At 37.1% G+C, this 23,885-nt stretch overlaps 2 protein-coding genes across 3 annotated transcripts in view; both read left to right on the top strand.

Annotated features, from left to right (window-relative positions):
* dusp22a (dual specificity phosphatase 22a) overlaps positions 1–12,339 on the top strand; it is a 48,865-nt gene extending 36,526 nt beyond the window's left edge. Inside the window, exon 8 of one of the 2 annotated variants that reach the window (XM_051135577.1) lies at positions 11,668–12,339. In XM_051135577.1, the coding sequence (XP_050991534.1) occupies positions 11,668–11,859 (192 nt within the window). In that variant the 3' untranslated portion in view covers positions 11,860–12,339. The remainder of the gene's footprint in view (positions 1–11,667) is intronic. The other variant, XM_051135578.1, reaches the window with a different exon arrangement.
* Positions 12,340–13,995: 1,656 nt separating this feature from the next.
* irf8 (interferon regulatory factor 8) lies at positions 13,996–18,268 on the top strand. The gene is made up of 8 exons (XM_051135576.1): positions 13,996–14,166; positions 14,764–14,947; positions 15,162–15,250; positions 15,386–15,494; positions 15,823–15,861; positions 16,244–16,624; positions 17,010–17,125; positions 17,660–18,268. The coding sequence occupies exons 1-8, from the start codon at positions 13,999–14,001 to the stop codon at positions 17,849–17,851; spliced, it is 1,278 nt and encodes a 425-aa protein (XP_050991533.1). The 5' UTR covers positions 13,996–13,998; the 3' UTR covers positions 17,852–18,268.
* The last annotated feature ends 5,617 nt before the right edge of the window (positions 18,269–23,885 follow it).

Raw genomic sequence — 23,885 nt, 5'->3', positions numbered from 1 at the left:
GGGAAGTAAAACAAAAACAAAATCAGAAAGACAGAGCAGAGAGACAGAGATCAAACCCGAATCCTGGCACCCTTATTCTCAAGCACCCTGTTACTATTTTTTTTCCCCGCTGCGGCTGGTGCTGCAATCGGAACTCAATTGGGAACAGGGCTGCACTTCTCTACTCAAAGCTTTTGTGAATCCAGAGGAGAGTTTGTTTTATGTGCAAATTACTTCAAATTACTCAAAATTTACTCATATATTTACGCAAGTTTAAATGAGGCCCATTGTGTGCATATGTGATCCATTTGAAATGCGTAAACAGTCAAATAATTCTCCAGTAATAATCCAAATTGGTCTTATTTTCCATCAGACAGTTAAAATTTACAACATTAATGGCAACAAAAGCAACAAAAGACAGGCTGAATGAAAAGGCAAATTCAAACTGACATAATTGGCGCAAGATGGCAGTGGCTATACCTGGGACATTTTGACTTTACTTTTCTACAAGGGAAGGAAGTGGAGACGGATCATCCATCTTTTCTTCTTCTTTTTTTAATTCTATAGAGTTATTGCACTTAAATGTTTTGGAAAATCTGCATTATCCATATAACACGATAATTTTAAGACAGAGCATTATGAAATTGTTGCTGTCAGATCCAATACAATTGGCTGCTTCCTCTTTGAACAAAAATTTATTTTCAAACCCTCTATTACACTGCCTTGTTTACAAAACAATCTGCAGTCAGATGTTCTAAATGAACATATGACCTAGGACACCACTAACAATAAAGCATCCAGTTTTTCCTGATTCTGGCATCCTTCTGAAGTCTGTTCAAAGATGCAAATGAGCTGTTTAAACAGGATCAAAGCAAACATTCTTTTGCTTTTAACAATTAGACGAAAGTGCATGGAGTATGTCAGAAACTGAATGGGCGTCTGTATAACGTATCCAGTGTAGAAAATGTCAGGAATTATAATGGGCTGTATTTGGTTTTGATGCGACACAGCGCTGGTGTAGGCAAGTGTCAACTGTTAAGCAACTGAACACCAATGGATGGGTCCTATGGGGTGCTGATATACAGTATAACTATTTGTCAATGTCTTACTCAGGATGCAGTCATTTGCAAATGTATTTGCCTGTGGGACATCACAAATCCAACAATATCCAAACAAATTTTTAAATAAAATAAATGCTTCATTTTTAGTGCAGAGTTTGTTTTGAAACATGCAGGATGCTTTGATGTACAAAGACATCCTATATGTCAACAGATCAAGGCAAATTTGATTTGTCATGACCCCTTTAAGGCTGTTGAACATTATCTAGAGTTAAAGTAGTGAGGTAGTTTGGAATAACAAAGACAATATAGTTAAGTTAGTGTGTGCTGGAACTATGTGTCAAGTCAAGTCAAGTCACCTTTATTTATATACCGCCTTTAACAATACAGAATTGTGACAAGGCGGCTGTACAGTATTAAATAGGAAACAGTACATCAACAATGCCAAAGGCAACAGTTTAGGTAAACAGTTTAACACTCACATTTTAGGTAAAGGTAGTTAATCAAAAACAATAAAATAAAATGCAATATTGTGTTAAGAGAAAGTGTCCCCAACTAAGCAAGCCAGAGGCGACAGCGACAAGGAACCAAAACTCCATCTGTGACAAATGGAGAAAAAAACCTTGGGAAAAACCAGGCTCAGTCGGGGGGCCAGTTCTCCTCTGGCCAAAGTTCCCGTGGTCTTGTGCCGACAGACGTCTAGGTGATGTGGTCTTCACTGTGGATCCGTCTCTGGGGCTCATCTAGTTGATGTGGACTCCGCTGACATTCAGGGCTGTAGAGGTCGTCTCTAGGTGCTGATCCACCATCTGGGCTGGGTTCGGACTGGATCCGGGGGACTGCAGTGACCATCTGATCTGGATACGGACTGAATCTGGTGGTTAATGTGACCTCGGAATAAGAGAGAAACAGACTAATATTAGCGTAGATGCCATTCTTCTGATGATGCAGTGAGTACATCGGGTGTTATGGGAAGTGTTCCTGGTTCCGGTTGACCTAATTAGTGCAGCCTAACAATCCTTTAACGGATTTGAATTATAAGAATATGTTGATTTGTTATGTGTAAGCAAGGTTAAAGAGATGGGTCTTTAATCTAGATTTAAACTGACAGAGTGTGTCTGCGTCCCGAACATTGTAGGGTAGATTGTTCCAGAGTTTGGGCGCTAGATAAGAAAATGATCTCCCGCCCGTGGTTGATTTTGATATTCTCGGTATTATCAAATTGCCAGAGTTTTGAGAACGCAGCGGATGTGAGGGACTATAATGTGATAGGAGCTCGCTCAGGTACTGAGGAGCTAAACCATTAGGGCTTTGTAAGTAATTAGCAAGATTTTAAAATCTATACGATGTTTAATAGGGAGCCAGTGCAGTGTAGACAGAACCGGGCTAGTATGATCATACTTTTGGTTCTAGTAAGAACTCTAGCTGCTGCATTTTGGACCAGCTGGAGTTTGTTTATTAAGCGAGCAGAACAACCACCCAATAAAGTATTACAATAATCTAAGTGTGTTAAAATATGTGTTAAAAACTAAACATATTCTATGAGGTTGCACCTCTGATCTATATATAATGACTGGATTGCTCATTGTATTCTAAACAGCTGTTGATACGCAGGGCAACTTTTTGAGCGATTTTGCTAGGCAACTTTTTTTAAACAATGTTGCTTGGGCTCATTTCCAGTAAGAATTGATAATAAATTTCTTTCCTGGATAATTTAGATCATTAGGTTGTGGGCCCTGTGTCTCACCTGGTTGCACGTTGATGACAAAAATGCCCAAAGTCGCCCGGGAACATTGTTCAAAAAGTTGCCCCGTGTATCATCAGCCTTAAGGTCATTTTTTTTTTTTTTTTTTTTTTACCTTTATTTATATACCGCCTTTAACAATACAGAATTGTGGCAAGGCGGCTGTACAGTATTAAATAGGAAACAGTACATCAACAATGCCAAAGGCAACATTAAACACTCACATTATAGGTAAAGGTAGTTAATCAAAAACAATAAAATAAAATGCAATGTTGTGTTAAGAGAAAGTGTCCCCAACTAAGCAAGCCAGAGGCGACAGCGGCAAGGAACCAAAACTCCATCGGTGACAAATGGAGAAAAAAAAACCTTGGGAGAAACCAGGCTCAGTCGGGGGGCCAGTTCTCCTCTGGCCAAAGTTCCCGTGGTCTTGTGCCGACAGCCGTCTAGGTGATGTGGTCTTTAATGTGGATCCGTCTCTGGGGCTCATCTGGTTGATGTGGACTCCGCTGACATTCAGGGCTGTAGAGGTCGTCTCTAGGTGCTGATCCACCGTCTGGGCTGGGTTCGGACTGGATCAGGGGGACTGCAGTGACCATCTGATCTGGATACGGACTGGATCTGGTGGTTAATGTGACCTCGGAATAAGAGAGAAACAGACTAATATTAGCGTAGATGCCATTCTTCTGACGATGCACCGAGTACATCGGGTGTTATGGGAAGTGTTCCCGGTTCCGGTTGACCTAATTAGTGCAGCCTAACAATCCTTTAACGGATTTGAATTATAAGAATGTGGATTTGTTATGTGTAAGCAAGGTTAAAGAGATGGGTCTTTAATCTAGATTTAAACTGACAGAGTGTGTCTGCGTCCCGAACATTGTAGGGTAGATTGTTCCAGAGTTTGGGTGCTAAATAAGAAAAAGATCTGCCGCCCGCGGTTGATTTTGATATTCTCGGTATTATCAAATTGCCAGAGTTTTGAGAACGCAGCGGACGTGAGGGACTATAATGCGATAAGAGCTCACTCAGGTACTGGGGAGCTAAACCATTCAGGGCTTTATAAGTAATTAGCAAGATTTTAAAATCTATACGATGTTTAATAGGGAGCCAGTGCAGTGTAGACAGAACCGGGCTAATATGATCATACTTTTTGGTTCTAGTAAGAACTCTAGCTGCTGCATTTTGGACCAGCTGGAGTTTGTTTATTAAGCGAGCAGAACAACCACCCAATAAAGCATTACAATAATCTAACCGTGAGGTCATAAACGCATGAATTAATGTTTCAGCATTTGACATTGATAGCATAGGTCGTAGTTTAGATATATTTTTGAGATGGAAAAATGCAGTTTTGCAAATACTAGAGATGTGGTTTTCAAAGGAAAGATTACCATCAAATAGCACACCTAGGTTCCTAACTGATGACGAAGAATTGACAGAACAGCCATCAAGTATTAGACAGTGTTTTAGGTTATTACACGCTGAGGTTTTAGGCCCAATAACTAACACCTCTGTTTTTTCATAATTTAGCAGTAAGAAATTACTTGTCATCCAATTTTTTAACTCAACTACACAATCCATTAGTTTTTCAAATTGGTACGTTTCGCCAGGCCGCGAAGAAATATAGAGCTGGGTATCATCAGCATAGCAGTGAAAGCTAACACCATATTTCCTGATGATATCACCCAAGGGTAACATGTAAAGCGTAAAGAGTAACGGCCCTAGTACTGAGCCTTGTGGTACTCCATACTGCACTTGAGATCGATATGATACCTCATCATTTACTGCCACGAATTGATGGCGGTCAGATAGATACGATTTGAACCATGCCAATGCACTACCACTAATGCCAACATAATTCTCAAGTCTATTCAAGAGAATGTTGTGGTCAACAGTATCAAACGCAGCACTAAGATCCAGTAGCACTAACAGAGAGATACAACCACGATCGGATGACAAGAGTAGATCATTTGTAACTCTAATAAGAGCAGTCTCAGTACTATGGTACGGTCTAAAACCTGACTGAAAATCCTCACAGATATCATATTTCTGTAGGAAGGAAGATAACTGTGAGGATACAACCTTTTCTAATATCTTTGACAGAAATGGGAGATTCGAGATAGGTCTGTAATTAGTTAATTCATTGGGGTCAAGTTGTGGTTTTTTAATTAGAGGCTTAATAGCAGCCAGTTTGAAGGTTTTGGGGACATATCCTAATGACAGTGATGAATTAATAATATTTAGCAGAGGATCTATGAGATCTGGAAGCATCTCTTTTAGTAGCCTAGATGGAATAGGGTCTAGCATACAAGTTGTTGGTTTAGATGATTTAACAAGTTTATACAATTCTTCCTGACCTGTAGTAGAGAATGAGTTGAATTGTTCCCCAGGAGATCTATAGCGCACTATCTGATGCGACACTGTAATTGACGGCTGCATAGTGACAATTTTGTCTCTAATTGTATCGATCTTAGAAGTAAAGTAGTTCATAAAGTCATTACTGCTATGCTGATGGGCATAGTCAGTGCCTGTTGGTTCTTTATTTTTTGTTAACTTAGCCACTGTATTGAATAAATACCTAGGGTTATGTTTGTTTTCTTCTAAAAGAGTCGAAAAGTAGTCAGATCTGGCCGATTTTAACGCTTTTCTGTACGATAGGGTACATTCCCGCCAAGCAGTATGAAAAACCTCTAATTTTGTTTTCCTCCAGCTGCGCTCCATTTTCCGGGCTGCTCTCTTTAGGGCGCGAGTGTGCTAAAAATATTGCTATAAATTGTAGAAACACCTCCCCCTTTACCTTTTAGACGTGGCTCATGTTTATAACAGTAATCATGAGGAGTAGACTCGTTTAAGATAATGTAATCATCTGATTTTAGCCAGGTTTCTGTCAAACATAGCACATCTAGATTATGATCAATGATCATATCATTTACAAAAAGCGCTTTTGTAGAGAGGGACCTGATATTCAAAAGGCCAAGTTTTATCATTTGTTTCTCTGTATTATGTAAGTTTTTTATTTGTTGAACGTTGATTAGATTGTTACTCTTAAATTGGTTTGGACGTCTTTTGTATTGTCTAGCTCGGGAACAGACACAGTCTCTATAGCATGATATCTAGGTGAAAGGGTCTCTGTGTGCTGAGAATTAACTGATTCTGGTGACGTGAGGCGGCTAGCAGACGGTTGGATTAGCCAGTCTGTCTGCTTCCTGACCTGGGCCCCAGTTAGTCAAGTGCAAACTCTAAGACTATATGCCATATTACTAGAGAGAAGAGCAGCACCACCCCTGGAGGGATGAAGACCATCTCTTTTCAACAGGTCAGGTCTGCCCCAAAAACTTGTCCAATTGTCTATGAAACCTATGTTATTCTGCAGGCACCACTTAGACATTCAGCCATTGACAGTGGCTGCACGCTGAGTCCAAAATTTCTGTCCGAAATGTTTGCACGTTAAAAAATAAATACGATCTCATGTTGTGTCAATGATGTTTAGACACTCCCTCCGAAACTTTCGTCCGTCATAAAAAAGGTTTGGATCGGGTTTGATTTTCTGCGTTTTTCACATCTATAGCAAGCATTTTGAGAGGTGTTTTGACAGTTCAGAGCCACCGTACAAGCGAACACCAAAATCCAGAATGGCATCTAACAAGTTCATCCACTTTGTCTCGCAGCACAAAGCACTGTTAAGGTCCTTGTACACTGAGTTCACAGAAATTACTGGTCTTCTTTGTAATATAATTTATAACGCTAGCAAAGCATCAAAGTTTAATGACATCCTAAAGTAAACTTTGAATCGCCCGGGATAATCCCGCAGCTCCTTAAGGAGGTGTGCACAAAAAGTATTCTCTCCTTCCTCTCTGTATCTTATAATTGGATGGACCCAATATGTCCTTTCTTTTTCTCTTTTAAGAAGAGAGTGGACAACAAAATCATCCTCACTGCTTGAAGATTTCATTGTGTATTGTTTTGCATTTTTTTTTTCACAACAGATGAATTAATATGCATCGGACTCAGTGTGCAAGGTTTCTGTGCATGATGAATTTTTAGAATGATGAATATGAAGAAAGCATACGAAAATTTCGGACTCAGTGTGCAATGACCTTTAGTCAGTGAAGCCACCGAAAGTGTCTGATCTGCTATCTTACTATTCCCTACTGGCCGAGAGCTCTATTGACTCACAGCCAAACCACTGACCTTAAATCACCCAATTTGAAGTGTATCAGTCACAGGATTAGTTTTTAGGTGTATGTAAATTAATAAGCAATATTTTGAAATCCTTTAGTTGGGTGTGTCAACTGCACACTTGCACATGTAACGTTAACTGAGCCAACACAAAATATATTTCTTTATGTATGTAATTATGCAGGAAATATTAAACATGAACATATATTAGTATCTGAAATGGATTCAAATATACAATAAATAATACAATAAAACTATTTATGATTTACTAACATTACCTTTTCCATGTGAGTAAAATGTTATGTATATATGTTGAATTAATGATTATTTTAACCACTGTTTAAATCTTTACCTGCTTCAAAATGAATGCTGTTAACAAAATCACTGTTGAAACATGCAGTTCCTACTGCAAGAATAACAACACTATAACAAAATTACATAAACAGTGAATAACAGTACAAAGCGAATCAAGGTATATGTATACAAATCATAAATCTTTATTCAGATTTCAAAATGAGCACTTTGTCATTTGTAAAAGTATTTTGAACGTCCGATGTTTATCATGTTCAGCTGATGTATGCTACTGTATTGTATATGAACTTAACTTTTTAATAAGCAGAGGGAATTCCCAACATTGAACAAATAACCGTTTACATGCTTAGGATGTTTGCATTGTGAGAATGTACAATGAGATGTCAGATATAAAACGTTGACTTATTAGGTGATATTTTTCATTAAAATCATATAATTTCCTATTAATTCACTGAAGACAGCAACATGCTACCACTGCAGATGGTTCTCAGACTTATCTCCAGTTAAAGGCACAACCAGTTGTTGCAAACAGTTAAGGGAAGACACAGAGAGGAAGTTTTAGAGGCACTTTCACAATTAGCTGAAAAATACTGAAATAAATGCTAAAATAGAAAGTTGGCTCTTTGATTAAAGATCTCTGTCACAAGATCATGAACTGCATTGTTCATCTTTTCTAATTTGTTGTCTGTCTCATAAATGGCAGAACCATTTGCTCTGATTTGGAGGTGAGTCTGTCTGCACTGTTGTTTTTTTTATTCTCACATTTGTTCTGTGATGGTGTGAAGGGGGTTTTCCTGTTGCCATTGGCTTTAGTGTGTTGCCGTCACGCATCAGAGCTGATATGCGAACAACTTAAAGTGACTGTTAAGTATTTCTGACAACTAGTTCAACTTCACATGGGAAGACGAAGGGGTAAATGAGTGAATAAGGGGAACTCGGGTTTGAGGGGGACTTGCTGATATTGCATTAGATCAGCACTGCTCATCACGTGAATGTCATTACTGCCAAAAGCTTGCAACATGAACTCAGAAAATATGATTTATTTCACTGTAGTGGTTGTTGATTTGTCAGGCTCTGATTTTGGGGAACAGCTTATTAAAGGGGATTTACTGTATTACTGGGCATTTTTCCCATGGTGTGACAAAATTTTAGTCAAAGGTTTACCACCAAAGTTGCCTTAGTAGGTTACAACATTTCATAAAAACATACACTGGGTCTTTGTCTTAATGCTGACTTACAAATTATGACCCTTACGATAAAGAAGTTTATTTAAGTGTGCTATTAGTGCACTTGTTTTAAACTAAATCAGAGTATACTCTCAATCTACTGTTTTTACATACTAATCAGATATATAATTGGATTAGACTTACTTGACTTGACACATTTAATAATTTCACACATTTATTTTACACATGTTGACTTCTTTTTGTTTATAGTAACAAGTCAGTTTTGAGATCCTGGAGATCCTGGAAACAGCTGTTTTGGTTACATATGCATTTTTTGGCAATTTAAACAAAATGAACACACCTGCCTTACCCCCATCCCAAAACCTGCACAGAATGATTGGTGTATGACATTAAAGTACTGCGAGAACATGCCCCTAAAATTAAAAAGATGCCCTGTGCCCCTGTATGAGTTTTGTTTCATATTAATATCATATGATATAGTTAAGCATTCTACAAGTAACAAGTGCAATATCACACAAGTGCTGTTTTAGTCATGAATAGCACAAGTGCAGATGAGGTACTGATTTTATACCATGGTTCAATAAATAAAAACTTAATACTGTGTTATATTTTACACACAAAATTCTCTGTTTTTGCTCAGTTTTGGCAACACAAATATTACTTATTAAAGCCATAGCAGAGCTGTTGTTCATCTCCAAGCAATACACAAGTTCTGATTGAATTCCCTGTTTGAACAAATTGGGTGTATTAATGATTCAATGGCCCATTCATAAAGAGAGCCATTGGGTCTGTTAAAATACCCACACTTGTGGTCTTGGCCACTTGAAAGCACGTACACGCAACAGGAAGTGCGCATTGTAACGTCTCAGGTCTTTACAATGACAAATCCCAGTGTGCACACTAAATCCACACTTGAATTGTGTCATTTGTTATAGAGACTACTGAACAGATATTTAGAAGTTAATTTTTAATACAGATACAACACTATAAGTATGTCCCATGTGGAAAATAAAAGTTCTACACACACTTGTGGTCTTCATGCCCACTTCAACACTTGGGCCAAATACAGGAAATACATTATGTAAGTAGACAAGTGATTATGTGCAAAGACCCCAAGTGTATTTGGACAAGACCATTTACTTCATTCCTGAATGAATGAATGAATGAATGACTTGCTCATTAATCAAAACATTTACTGCCACTTATATATATATGTGTGTATATATATATATACATATATACATATATATATATATATATATATATATATATATATATATAACGTATTAACAAAAAACTAAGTAAAGGAATAGTTCGCCCAAAAATTAAAAATGGAAAAAGAAAGGTAATTGAAAAAAGAAAAAAAAAAACTTTCTAAAGCTTCTTGTACTTGTAATATCTATTTCATGCTTTTCTCATGTAACACAATAATGGCTTTAAATAATCTTATTTCTGAGCCAAATTGAATGTGCAATTAATATGAGATTAATTAGATTAATTAATCCCCACATTATGTAATTAGATAAAAAAAAAAAAACAAAAAGCATTCTGGATCATCTCCAGTGATTTAGTCACAGGCTAGAAGTCTGGCCAAGTAGTGCATTGCAATGGTCCTGAAATGAAAATCTTGAATGAGAAGCTGATGACTATGACTGTGGTGGATTGATGGTTAGCCAGGGCTTCTAAAGAACTCTGCCTTCATAGATTTGACCTCAATCTAATGTTCAAGTCAGGCAGAGACTTTCAGCTGAGATGTCACAGTCTTTGGGTTGAAACGACAGACGTGCTTATAAACTTAACAACAGTGAAAGAAAGAAAGTTGTGTTTAGTTCTAATTTTTGAAGTGTCGTTATGACCTGAAGTAGTAGATGCATTTCTGTTTCACTCACAGTTAACATGCAGCAGAGACACACTTGTAACAAGAATTAAAAAACACTTCCATTTGGAGTGGGGTGATTCATTTTTTTAAATGTCAGTATTTATGCTCACTCTAATAGTGAAACTGCTTTGGATAGATAACCAGAAGAGAAGAAACTCTGTCTTTCTGTCCCCATGCAGCAAATAAATAGTCTGATGTCCAGCTGCTAAATTTACCTTACTTTTAATGTGTTTAAGATATTGTACAAACCAGATACTTGCCAATGTCTGGTATTGTACAATGTTGTTATTTGTTTATTTTAAGAACTTAATTTCAAAAAGAAAACAAATATTTCAAATACTCTATGTATACACACATAGACAACATATATATATATATATTTTTTTTTTTTTGCAGTCAGTTGTTTTGAATACTAGTGATCCAGAACTGGTACTGCTAAAGCAGGAGGTTGTATTAGCTTACAACATGTGAAAACATGTTGTATGGCAAGCCTAATCAAGTAAAGGCAGTCTGCCTGGAAAGTAACCGGATGTCTGTCCTCCCACTCCGTTCCAGCACAGACCATGAGCAGGGCTTTGTGCCAGGGAATTCCCACCATCCTTCTCAAGACATGACATAGCTGCAGTAGACTGTTAAAGATATTACAAGCTGAGATGCTGTGTTTCTAGTGAACGATACAGATTTCTGTGGAAAATAACCTGCTGATGATGGGGGATGATGTGAGGACAGGATTACTAAAGCAGAGGTCAGGGTTTTATATGAACATAATGATACCATTCCCAGAAGAAAACCCCTGATGGGATTCCTAGGAAAATTCTAACACCATTCAGTTACACTTAATGATGGGTGTATATTAATTTTGGTTTGGTCAAAAAACATTTGATCTACATTTGCTCAGGGCACTGTGATCAAAAGTGAAACTGATTTCTAACAATAAATTTCTTGTGAGTCTTAAGACTTTCCAGAAAAGCCTGTAATAGCTTCCAGCATGTGTTTTCATTGGCCGTCCTTTTAATCAGCAAATTGAAGATCATCACTTAACTTTTGAGCTTTATTTATGAGAAGAAATGCGATTAAGTGACAGGTCTTATTCTGACACAGTAGAATGGCCTTTGACAGCGTAATTCTACTTTCAGTTAAGCACTGGATAAACATAGCATAAAGAACGGCATAAAAATGACATAAAACCATGCACAGCAACTGAAACTATACTAATAAGCTCTGTTGTCTCTGAGTCATACCACAACCTTTAATTTGGTTCTGGTTTTGGTGACGGAGCAGGTTATATAAATGCTCGCTGACACTGAACACAACTGCTTTCTCTCTGTCTTTTAGTACCGGGCATGGCTGCGGACCAGCTACAGACCCAGCCCCTTTAAAGACCAGGAACAAGTTGAAGCTTTACTGAGTCTATACACAGAACAGCAGCAACAGGGGCAACAAAATGATTTGGATTTGATGAGCCAGGGATCTCGCATCTACCCTCTATCCTACCACCAGTACAGTGCATCAGGCAGCAAAAGATGAAAGTGGCCATGATGCCTATGTCTGCTTTACCACCTGCTTTAACCCTAGCTGGACAATAAAGACATGTGAGGCAATCCCACATGTGTAGGTTATTTTTAAATGAAAGATTGCAGAGCAGTCTCCCTTTATATTATAACCATGCTGATTTGAGAACACTCAGAAGTGTTTACATTCATCTTGAGTTCATTAAGCACAATGATTCAAAGAGTATTTCATCATTTTCATTTACTCCCTTAAGCTGCTTGAATCTGTTAATATAATTTATCAGTGAAACAAATGCACTACAACACTAAAGTAGCCTTATTGAATGCAATATTTGGACTGCTATTTAATGATTAGTGCTTTTTGACATGTTTCCTAAGTATGCACTGCTGTTCTACACTGTAAAAAACAATTTGTTGAGTCAACTTAAAATAATTTGTAACCTGGCTGCCTTAAAATTTTAAGTTCAGTCAACTCAAAACAAGTTTATTCAACTTGAAATGTTAAATTATACTAAGTGACAACTTAGATATTTGAGTTGAATCAACTTAACTTACCCATCTGTTAAGTTTAGCAAACACAAATATCTAAGTTGTTACTTAGTACAACTTAACATTTCAAGTTGAATAAACTTATTTTAGTTGAATGAACTTAAAATTTTAAGGCAGCAGGGTAACAAATTATTTTAAGCTGACTCAACAAATTGTTTTTTTATTTTTTACAGTGTATCTAAATATAAAATATGCAAATAAAACAATAAAAAATGTTGTGTATAAAACATATTACATACCTCTTACATGCTCAATTTAAAGTGTAATTTAAAATATATAAATAATAATAATAAAAAAAAACAATTTGCAAGATATTTTATTGCAACCATGGAAAAAAACTGCTTATGTTTGCACATTACTGTTATGTTAATGTGGGATGCCTTATATAAAGAAAGGATCTGGTGTGCTCATATCCTTAAAGCATTATGATTTTTAGCAACATGGTGGATATCACAATAATTTTTAAGCACTTTTCCCAAAGGTCAGGTTAAAAAATAAATAAATAAATAAATGAATAAAGTATATTGTTTTATATATATGGAGTGTATTAACATGCAATTTAGCCATGTTATTGCCCACCCTACTTCATAATGTTGAACCAGTAAGAATGACTTGTTTTGATTTGAGTCGTGTCATGCTCAACTTCCTCTCACATTGTCTTCAAGAGAGAACTCCTTCACGACGACCACTACCTGTGCTCATATCCTCAAACACACCACCAGCATGCAACCTTACCTTTCCAAGATCCGCTTTTTATGGTTTCCACATGATCTTTAAACTTCCTGACAACAGGTTAGACGTGGCTGTGACATGAGACGTTAACCATTTCAGAACATGCCACCACAATCAGGCTTTATTTGACTGGTCATTATTAAATCTAAATGCATAAATGTAAATCTATAAATGCTCTGATGATGAATAACAATAATTTAAGTCGTTGTGCTGTGGTAGTTACATGTAAAGAAATAATTTTTTAAAAAATCTCTCTTAATTGGGAAATAATGTTAGTTAATCCATTGTGTTTCATGTATAGGATAACATAGACTGTTATAACTGTTTTATGACAACTGTGTTTCATGAGCTAAATGGTTTACAGTTTATGTACAGTATATCTGTAAAAGAGCTTACATAGGCTTTCATTTTACTTTTAGTCAGATTATTAAACAATTTTCCCCCTCTTCATTAGCCACCAGTGGTGTAATCAAATTATTATTATTATTTTAAATCTCATTTATCTCATGACACCATCTGTGGGATATTCAGGAGAAGTTATATAAATTGGGTTCAGATATCAACAGCATGAGCCTGTAAAGTCCCTTTCCCCTCTTTCTCCTCAGATCACTACACACACCTCCAGAGCTGGATACAGATTTCTTGTAAATGCCTCCGCTTCGTAGAATCTCATTTACATATTTATACGTCGTCAGACATAAGGCATAGTGATTGGACGCCTGGGCGTTGCACTGGCCTATCCGCTGTCACGACATTCTCCGTTTCTTACTTGAGCGGGTGTCTTTTATAAATAAAGCGGCGTGGATGGTTGTGAATGTGAATCTGTATTCCTCATCAGCCCGCTGTAACGACTTTAGCGTTAAGAGTGTAAAAGATGAATCCGGGTGGTCGCAGACTGAAACAGTGGCTTATAGAACAGATCAACAGTAACATCTATAATGGACTGCTATGGGAGGATGAAAACCGCACCATGTTTAGAATCCCCTGGAAACATGCAGGAAAACAAGACTACAACCAGGAGGTGGATGCGTCCATATTCAAAGTAAGCTTAATTTTTTTTTATTATAAATTATAATTTTATCTGTATCAAATGCTTCTGCTGCTGCTGTTCTGCTACTACTAATGTTTGATAAAAGTATATACTTTTGTAATATGTAAATAATAAGATTCTGATTATTTAGATAATGTTAAATACGTGACAATGGCATATTATACGCTAAAGTTTGACACAAGCGTAACATCTAAATGTGCGATGCTTTATTTTAAATTATGTTACAATTAACTAATGGACGGTTACCTCTGTTGAGATTTCGTCACGGTTTGACATGCTGACTTTCACGCTTCTGCAAGCCTATTTTACAGTAATTATCCAGTAATTAGTAATTATTTATATAGAATTTATAACTAATGACTAAAGTATAATTTATTATAATTATAGTATACTTTATTACTGAATAAATTTTTTAACTAAATTATGTTTTATATTGTTAAATGAATGGTCTGTAATGACCAAACCTGTATGTCTGTTCTAAAATACAATGAAATGTGCACTGTATTCAGCTCAGTTACTTTACAAGTTTCTTTTTTGAAAGTAATTCAGATGTTGTGGTGGTGTCTGACTAAGCATGTGTTTTTACAGGCGTGGGCGATATTTAAAGGGAAGTTTAAGGAGGGGGATAAAGCTGAACCAGCGACATGGAAGACCAGATTGCGTTGTGCACTTAACAAGAGCCCAGATTTTGAGGAAGTTACTGACCGGTCCCAGCTTGACATCTCTGAGCCTTACAAAGTATACCGGATTGTGCCAGAGGAGGAACAGAAGTGTACGTGTGTACTGTTTTTCTTTTCCAAGAAACATTAGAAATAGCACAGAGGCAAATTCTTATGCAGACATGCATTTTAATAGAAGTTCAGTGACTCTACAGAGTGACCCTTCAATATTTAACTAAATATTTTGTAATGTTATGTAAGTCACATCATATTATGTAGTGTCTTTACAAATTAAGTTAAGTAGTGGCATTGTATTTTATTTTGTAGTGGGTAAAGGCACAGTCTCTGTCCTTTCCGGCTGCAGCACTGATACTGAAATGGGCTGCTCACCAAACCTGGATGAACTTCTTAAAGAGGTATTGCCATTTATCCACCTGTTAAATGATCAGTTTTCCTGCAAAATGATGAAGGTATTGAGAGGAATGAAGATTTAGTGTGGATTGTGGCAACATTTTACTGATGGCTTATTTCTACATAATCTGTGTGTGCAGACCTCAAATGATGAATACATGGGCATCTTGAAACGTAGTCATTCTCCCCTTGATGAAGGCAGTAACATGCCTTCAGTGCAGGAATGGTGGCAGCAGGGATCTCACAATGGTACCACTGTTTATGATTTTTAATATTTTAAGAATGTTTAAGAAGTGTAAAAAGTAATTTTAACATGAGTACATACTTGATTACCTAAACATGAATACATAAAAACGGTTTTCAAAATAGTACATGGAAAATGCAAAAAGAAGTGCTACACAGCCAGCATGAGATTGACTAACTTCCGTCAGAGTTGCTGACTTAGTGTTTTGTGTTGCTCCGTTTCTTTTTCTTTCTTTTTCCTTCTTTCTTTCTTTCTTTCTTTCTTTCTTGTTGTACTGATATCTTGTGAATGACATTTTGTGTTAATGTTTATGTGTTTTTTGTATATTTACAGCTGCTGTTCATCAAGATCCTGCAGGTACATTCAGTGCTGGTATGTCATTTCTCTTGTGTATGAGTTGTATATTCTGTTGTGTTGTGAATTTATTTATTTTATATAAACTCATATTAGAACATTTGTTAAGGACTTTTTGTTTTTAGAATTTCTTGTGTTATAGAAATACATGTGATTAATGAATAAATAATTGGGTTCTTGTTTCTATGGAAAACCTAATAATATCATTTTATATATATATATATATATATATATATATATAAGATTTATAAGTCTCGAAAAATAGAATAGCATAGATTTTGAAGTAATCATAGTTGACTGGAAAAGTCATGGAAAACCCTGGGAACCCTGTTTTAATTCCTTAATTGGTTTACTTCTGCATGAATGGGAGAGTTAACCATACAATTCTCCCTGTCTCCAGCATTCGCTCAGATGATGATTTGTTTCTACTATGGAGGTCGGCTGGTGGGCAGTACAATTACCACTCATCCAGAGGGCTGCCGTATCTCCCCCTGCCAGCCCCCTCTGGCTAACTTGTATGGACCAGACAGCCTCCAGAACATCCGCTTCCCATCCGTTGATATCATTGAGAACGAGCGCCAGCGTCACGTCACCCGTAAACTTTTCAGTCATTTGGAGCGTGGCGTTCTTCTGCGTGCTAACAGAGAGGGCATTTTTATCAAGCGTCTGTGCCAGAGTAGAGTGTTCTGGAGTGGCCAGGACCCTCAGTATAACCCCAACCCCTGCAAACTGGAGCGAGACGCTGTGGTGAAGATCTTTGACACTGCCAGGTTCCTGCAAGGTAAATAAACATCTTCCCAGACATATTATAACTCCACACTTAGTTTTTTTTTTTTTTTTTTTTTTTTTTAACTATTTGTCTATTTCAGTACAAAACATCTGAAATACAGTTCACAATTACATTTGACTACTAATAAAATCAAGTATGTTAGTTTATAAGGTTCTTAAAGGTCATTAATAAAGTTATCATCATACTAAATAACTTATTTTTTTAAGTTATTTTTAATGTATAAGTTCTGCTTATCAGTTTAATATTACTGAAATGCAATTGACCTGATTCATTAGTTATTTACTTTTTACTTATTTACTTACTTATTTATTTCTTATCAATGGATAAGATTTATATCATACATTAAAATAAGAGGACTTGTTTTATTTTCCTGCAGCGCTGCAGTTTTATCAGGAGGGTCATTATCAGCCTCCAGAGCCCACCGTCACACTCTGTTTTGGGGAAGAGTTTAATGATTTCAGCACTGTCAAGAGCAAATTAATTATTGTGCAGGTAATATAAAATATATTATATTTACAAACATTACTGATGTCATTTTGTGTATTCTGCATTCATGATATTAAAACAGTCTTTCTTACTTTCATGTGGTAATGTTATATTTGTGGAAACAAACACTTTACATTAAGTTTCAGTTCGTTAACATGGTTTAAATGAATTAAGTATCATGAACAGTGAACAATACATTTATAGCATTTGGTTAAAAGTTTTTACATATCCTAATAAATTTTTAGTTGTATAGAATGAATAAACATAAACAATAGTAGATTTATAAAACAACATTAACCTAGATTAAAAAAAATCTGTAAAAAATTCACACTAATGCATTAACCAATTAACCTTGTTGTAAATGTAAAAATGGTGAAAATGGAGACTTCTTTAATGTGAATTACTCACAGACAATTAGCTTTTTAGATGTAGATTCTTTATATATATATGTATATGTATATATATATAGTTAATATTCTTAACAACCTGAATTGAAAACACTATGAAACATAGCAATAAACTAATGCTTTGTCCAAACAGATCACAGCATTGAACTGCCAGCAGTTGGTGGATGCAGTGACCACTCGGCGGTCCCAGTACAGCAGCGGGAATCTGGAAATCTCAGATGAAATGGCCAGTGATCAGATGGCTCGAATATATCAGGATCTATGCAGCTACCCAGTTCCCCAACGAGCTTCCTGTTTCAGGGACAACCTGCCGATTCCAGTCTGAGGCAGATCTCTGAGCCAGCTATGTCTCGAAGAATGAGTCGGTTCACATGTTGACCCAAAGTGATGTTTTTACAGTTTTTACAAAAAAAAAAAAAGATTGACCTTTAGGTGTGCTATCTGTGTGTATAGCATCCTGTTCTCTCAGGGCAAAAAATATTACCTGACAGAAGGATTTCAGTGTTCTCAGGGATTATGTACTTACTTGTAGGAGGAAAGTAAATTTCTTTGTGTATACTTGTGTATGTTTTTCCCAAAACATTTGAACTTTTTCTGTTATTTTTTACTCTTCACTGTAAAGTTGATAGGTTTTACTATCCTTATTTTTTTACGCTTAATGCTTTTTAAGAAATGTAATTCTATTTTGGATGCAGGCTAAATGCCAAATGAGAAAACTATGAATAATTAAATACATTTAAAACAAGCAGGCTGTCTGGCTATTGATTTTAATGTTCTAAGACTCTATCTATCTATCTAACACTCTTTTTGCTACTGTTCAGAGACTAACAAACCCTCCAAGACAGTTTTCCAGTGAAATGCTCTCCGACAGCAAATGCAATGAGTTTGCTTCCTTCTTTTCTGAGAAAATCAATAATATTAGAAAGGCGATTAGTACATCCTCATGTTATGCAGAGGTCAGACAGATTCTGCCACAATTTCAAAAAGAAATTACTATGTCTGTTTTTGAAGCAATTGATAGCTTCTGATTCTGGCAAAGTATCAGTGCTGGTGCTGCTAGATCTCAGTGCTGCGTTTGACACTGTCAATCATAATATACTTATAGAGAGACTGGAAAACTGGGTTGGCTTCTTTCTGGGAAAGTCCTCAAATAGTTCAGGTCGTATTTAGAAGGGAGAGGTTACTATGTGAGTATAGGAGAGCATAAGTCTAAGTAGATGTCCATGACTTGTGGAGTCCCACAAGGCTCAATTCTTCCACTGTTCTTGTGTAGTCTGTATATGCTCACTAAGTCAAATAATGAGAAAGAACCAAACTGCATATCACAGCTATGCAGATGACACCTAGATTTACCTAGTCTTATTGCCAAATGACTGCAGCCCGATTGACTCCTTCTGCCAACAGTTGGATGTGTCAAAACTTTCTTCAGTTAAACAAGGAGAAAACTGAAGTCATTGCATTTGGAAACAAAGATGAAGTTCTCAAGGTAAATGCGTGCCTTGATTCTAAGAGTCAAAAACCTAAAAATCAAGTCAAGAATCTTGGTGTCTTGGAGAAACTTATTCATGCCTTTATCACCAGCAGACAGCTGCAGCTCATACAAAACGCTGCTGCCAGGATTCTAACTAGAACCAGGAAATCTGAGCATACCACACCAGTCCTCAGGTCCCTATACTGGCTTCCAGTCACATTTAGGATTGAATTTAAAGCACTATTACTCGTTTATTAATCACTAAATGGCCTAGGACCTAATGCATTGCAGATATGCTCACTGAATATAAGCCTAATAGGCCACTCAGAGCTTTAGGATCAAGTCAGTTAGAAATACCAAATGTTCACTCAAAACAAGGGAATCCGTTTTTAGCTCTTATGCCGCCCGCAGTTGGAACCAGCTTCCAGAAGAGATCAGGGCCCGTATTCACAAAACATCTTAAGGTTAAATGTAGCTCATAATTTGCCTACTTTTTATACAATTTTATAAATAATGGGTGTGTCAGTCCTTTTGCTCTAAAAGTATGTTACAAAGCCTTTTAGTGCTAAAACTAGCTCCTAAATCTGTGAAACGTTAGGAGTAGTGAAGAGGACTCCTAAGTCGCTAAGACCAAGCCACAAACTATCCTAAAATGGCCTTTGCCAGCAATCTGCCTCAGAACGCAAATATTTTAGAAACATTTGACGATTATGAGCTTTTAAAAAGGTATCACCTTTGGTTTTTGTAGGTTACCCCAACTCCAAATTTTCCTTTGATAATATCCTTGTTTTCATTAACCAGTTGGGTATAAAGTAACAGTTTTTCTTGCGTCTGGTTTGGTCTTCTTGTATGTTTGCATGTCTTACTATCAACCATGATTATTGTACTCTTAATTAAAAGGCTGTTTATATGCATATTCGCTAATTGTTTAGGATAAGCATACATGTAAGAGGCTAACATTTAAACTGAATATATACTTGTTTAATTAGTGACACTTAGCCTGTATTTTAACATATTTATATCGTTATTCCTTAGTAAAAGTTTGTCTTAGCTTTGTGAATAGGTTTCAAGAGAAAACTCTTATCTAAAAACTTTTACTGCTATTTAGAACTCTTAGTGTTAACATAAAATGTTTTGTGAATACGGGCCCTGTACATTGTCCGAACACATGCATTAATCACTGTGCATTGTCCAAACTGATTGCATCATTTTTATTCTTAACTGTATTAATTCATTTTAAATCAAATTTAAATCATTTAAAATGTTTCATATTCCTTGTTTATTGTTTAACATCTTATTTATCTGAAAAAAAAAAAATAAATAAATTTTGTACCTGTCTGGTTTTCTGAGAATAAAAGTATTTAACACTTTTTTTCTGAGGTACTTGGTGGACTTGGTCCAAATATCTTTCCACTGTAGTGGATGCCATGCATGAAAGGTAAAATGCAATTTTTTTTCCCTCAAATTTTTTGGCTTATGACATACATAAGTCATAATTATGACATAAAAAGTAGAAACTATGACTTTAAAAGTCGAAATGACAAGATTTACAAGAAAATTATGAGTTATGATTATAACTCAAAATTATAAATTTAAAAATCAGAATTATAACTTTATGACTTTATATTGGTCTAATGGTCTAATGAATTGTGTATGTAAGACATTCTAAAACAAATTGGCTTAGGAAAAGTTGCAGAGAAATGCATACCAAACTCATCAATTTTCACCAAAACTGGCTTAGATCATTATCAATTCTGGCAAAAAGTTCTCAACAGATTTTCGATAGACCATTCTTGTAAAGTATATTAAAGAATTTGATGAAATTTGTGCAAAAATGGACATGAAGCTGTATCTTCACAACGCTTAATCAGATTGTGACCAAACTCCGTACATGTTATACCAAGCATGAACTGAGGGCACATAAGTAGTTTCAGCACAGTCACCAGCCACCTACTGGTCAAAAGATATAAAAAGTATACATTTTTGTCTATAATTACTGAACAGTTTGAACAAAAATCGTAAGATTCATCTTGTTAGATTCAGAGCAGCATCCCAAATCAAACAATACACAATTTTCCTATGTCATTCCTATGGCCATTAGTCACCTTTAAATCACCTTTATTTATACACAATACAGATTGTGTCAAAGGAGCTTTACAGTACTAAATAGGAAAATAGTGTCAATAATGCAAAAGGACAATAGTAAACACTCAATTTTCAGTTAAAGGCAGTTTATCACTGAATTCAGTGATGTCATCATGCCATGGTCACCGTGCCACAGCCCCGTCCCGCCATGGCTGCCATGGAAGTTTCCCCTAAGAATTTTTTTTGGGTGGGGTGTGGATTTTCTGCAGATGCAGAGCTTGAGCCGGATTGACGAGAATGATTGCCATTGTGAGGGACCCACCTCTGATGTCAGTGCGATGTCATAATTTTGATGTCTGACGTCTCTGCTCTCAAGCCTGGTAGGCCCGTCTGTTCATGTCAAGTTAAGTAATTGTTTACTATTTGCTTACTTTTGGATTTAATAAAATCTGCACATAGATTCTTAAACTTGCCTTCAGTCGACTCGTTACAATAAGTACCAATACACAGCCAATATGCTAGCAATCCATGCTAATAAGCAACAAGTTAACACTGAGAACTGGTACCTAACCTGAAGTGTTACTCAAACTTCCCAGCATCTTATCATTAGAGATTACTAAGAAGTATCAATAACCAAGTTACAAGAAATATACAATTACAGGAAACATGACATTAAGAGAAACTGAAACAGTGATGGTATTATTTTCATTGGGAGTTACCAAGGTCCATGGCCCTACCACTGGAGAAAAGCATAACAGAGAAAACCTTAATATCCAGTCACATGACAGTGTTGATGTCACTGAATTACTGACTGTGAATCACTGTTTGTACCATTAATGAGAAATAAACTAAATCCTACCTGTTGCAAAATTGTCTGTGACTTCTTTTATAGAGCAGAAATTTTGCTTTGCCAGTGTAAACTGTAAAATTAGATTAATCAACATTAATTAATTAATTAATTAATTATAATAATAATAATAATATGCATTTTATTTATTTACAATGAATAAATTAAATGAGGGAAATCCAATTTGAATTTTTTTAGATGTGATTTAAAAAGAGGAAAGGCACTCACTCTAACATATGTATTGTGGAAGAGAGTTCCAGAGCCAGGAGCAGCACAGCTAAAAGCTCTGGACCCAATAGTGATTAAGTGGAGAAAGGGTATGACAAAAAAACAAAAAAAAACATGAAAAAGATGTAAGTGTCAGGCGTTCACCTCAACCACCCTCACAAGCCACTTCACAGGAAGCTCCACCCACCCGGTCCTCATCACCAGAATACTAATTACATTCACCTGTTCTCATTAGCCACTCCCTATATAAGGAACTGTTTGCCAGTCAAGCTTTGTCTGGTCTCAGATGCACACCAGATCGCCCTGCTCCCCGAAAGACTTGACTTCTTCATTGTGGATCATCCCTGGCTTGTTATGTTTGGACTCTATGCACGTACCACTTCAGGAAAGTCTGCCATACTTACCATTTCATCTGTTCAACCCTGCCAAATCTATCATTAAACATTGTATTCAGTTTCACTTACCTGTCGTCTCCTCCTGTGTGTTCGTCTGTGTGTGTAGCGTGACAGAAGACCAGACCTCTCACAAAGATGAGCACCGAGACGCCAGCTGCAAGCGATCCATTCACGGAGTTGGTGAATGCCTTCAAAGCGGCCTTAATTCCACCTGCACCGCCATCTGCCTCAGGAAGTCCCATGGCCGTACCCGCTAAATATGCGGGTGAGGCAGCAGAGTGTAGCGGATTCCTATTGCAAGTCAATCTCTACATCCAAATGCAACCGCAACAGTTTCCCACGGAACAGACTAAGGTGGCTTTCCTCACTTCACTCCTTTCCGGTAAGGCCCTGAAGTGGGCAGAGGCCATATGTAACTCCAACAACCCGATTATCAACTCATACGATCAGTTTGTCTCTCATTTTTCCGAAGTTTTCAGTACAGCCACCGGTGCATTATCTACATCAGACCAACTCTTCCGCTTACGTCAAGGCTCTTCTTCGATCCACGACTACACTCTTCATTTCCGCACGCTGGCGGCGGCTAGCGGTTGGAACGAGATCTCCTTGCTGGGTGCGTATCGCCAGGGTTTGAATCCCGAAATTCGCTCCGCTATGGCGATTTATGATGATAATATCGGACTGGAGGCATTTCTGTTGCGCACCACGCGCGTTTCCCAGCAGCTAGCCGCCTGCCAGCCTCCTATTACCGCTCCTCAGGTTGCCTCGGTGGCTGCTAGCACTCCAGTACCAGAACCTATGCAAGTGGATTCCACCCGCCTTTCTTGCACGGAACGTAATCGCCGTATCAGCCAGGGACTATGCATTTACTGCGGACAATCCGGACATATTCTTCGTACCTGCCCCGTCCGACCCCCACGCCCGTTGGTGAGTACGATTACCTCTGAAATCGAACCTACTTTGCTCACGTTAATACCGGTAACCTTGCATACTTCTGATCATATTATTTCCACATCTGCTTTGATTGATTCAGGCTCCTCAGGCAACTTCATCTCCTCGGACTGTTTAAAGGAATTACAACTCTCTCGCCTACGCCATCATCAGGAATATGCTGTCACTACAATACAAGGAAAACCACTCGGGCGTGGGAAGGTACAGCATTCTACACCATACGTCACCTTGCAAATCGGACTGTTTCATTTTGAAAAGATCAAACTACTGGTACTGGAGGGATCCACCGCTAGCATCATCCTGGGACGCCCCTGGCTGAAAATCCATAACCCGGAGCTCCGCTGGGATACCTGTGACGTCACCCGCTGGAGTAAGCACTGTT

Source organism: Labeo rohita, chromosome 18 (genome assembly GCF_022985175.1).
Source record: "Labeo rohita strain BAU-BD-2019 chromosome 18, IGBB_LRoh.1.0, whole genome shotgun sequence".
Classification (NCBI taxonomy): Eukaryota; Metazoa; Chordata; class Actinopteri; order Cypriniformes; family Cyprinidae; genus Labeo; species Labeo rohita.
This window is presented reverse-complemented; position numbering and strand designations above follow the sequence as displayed.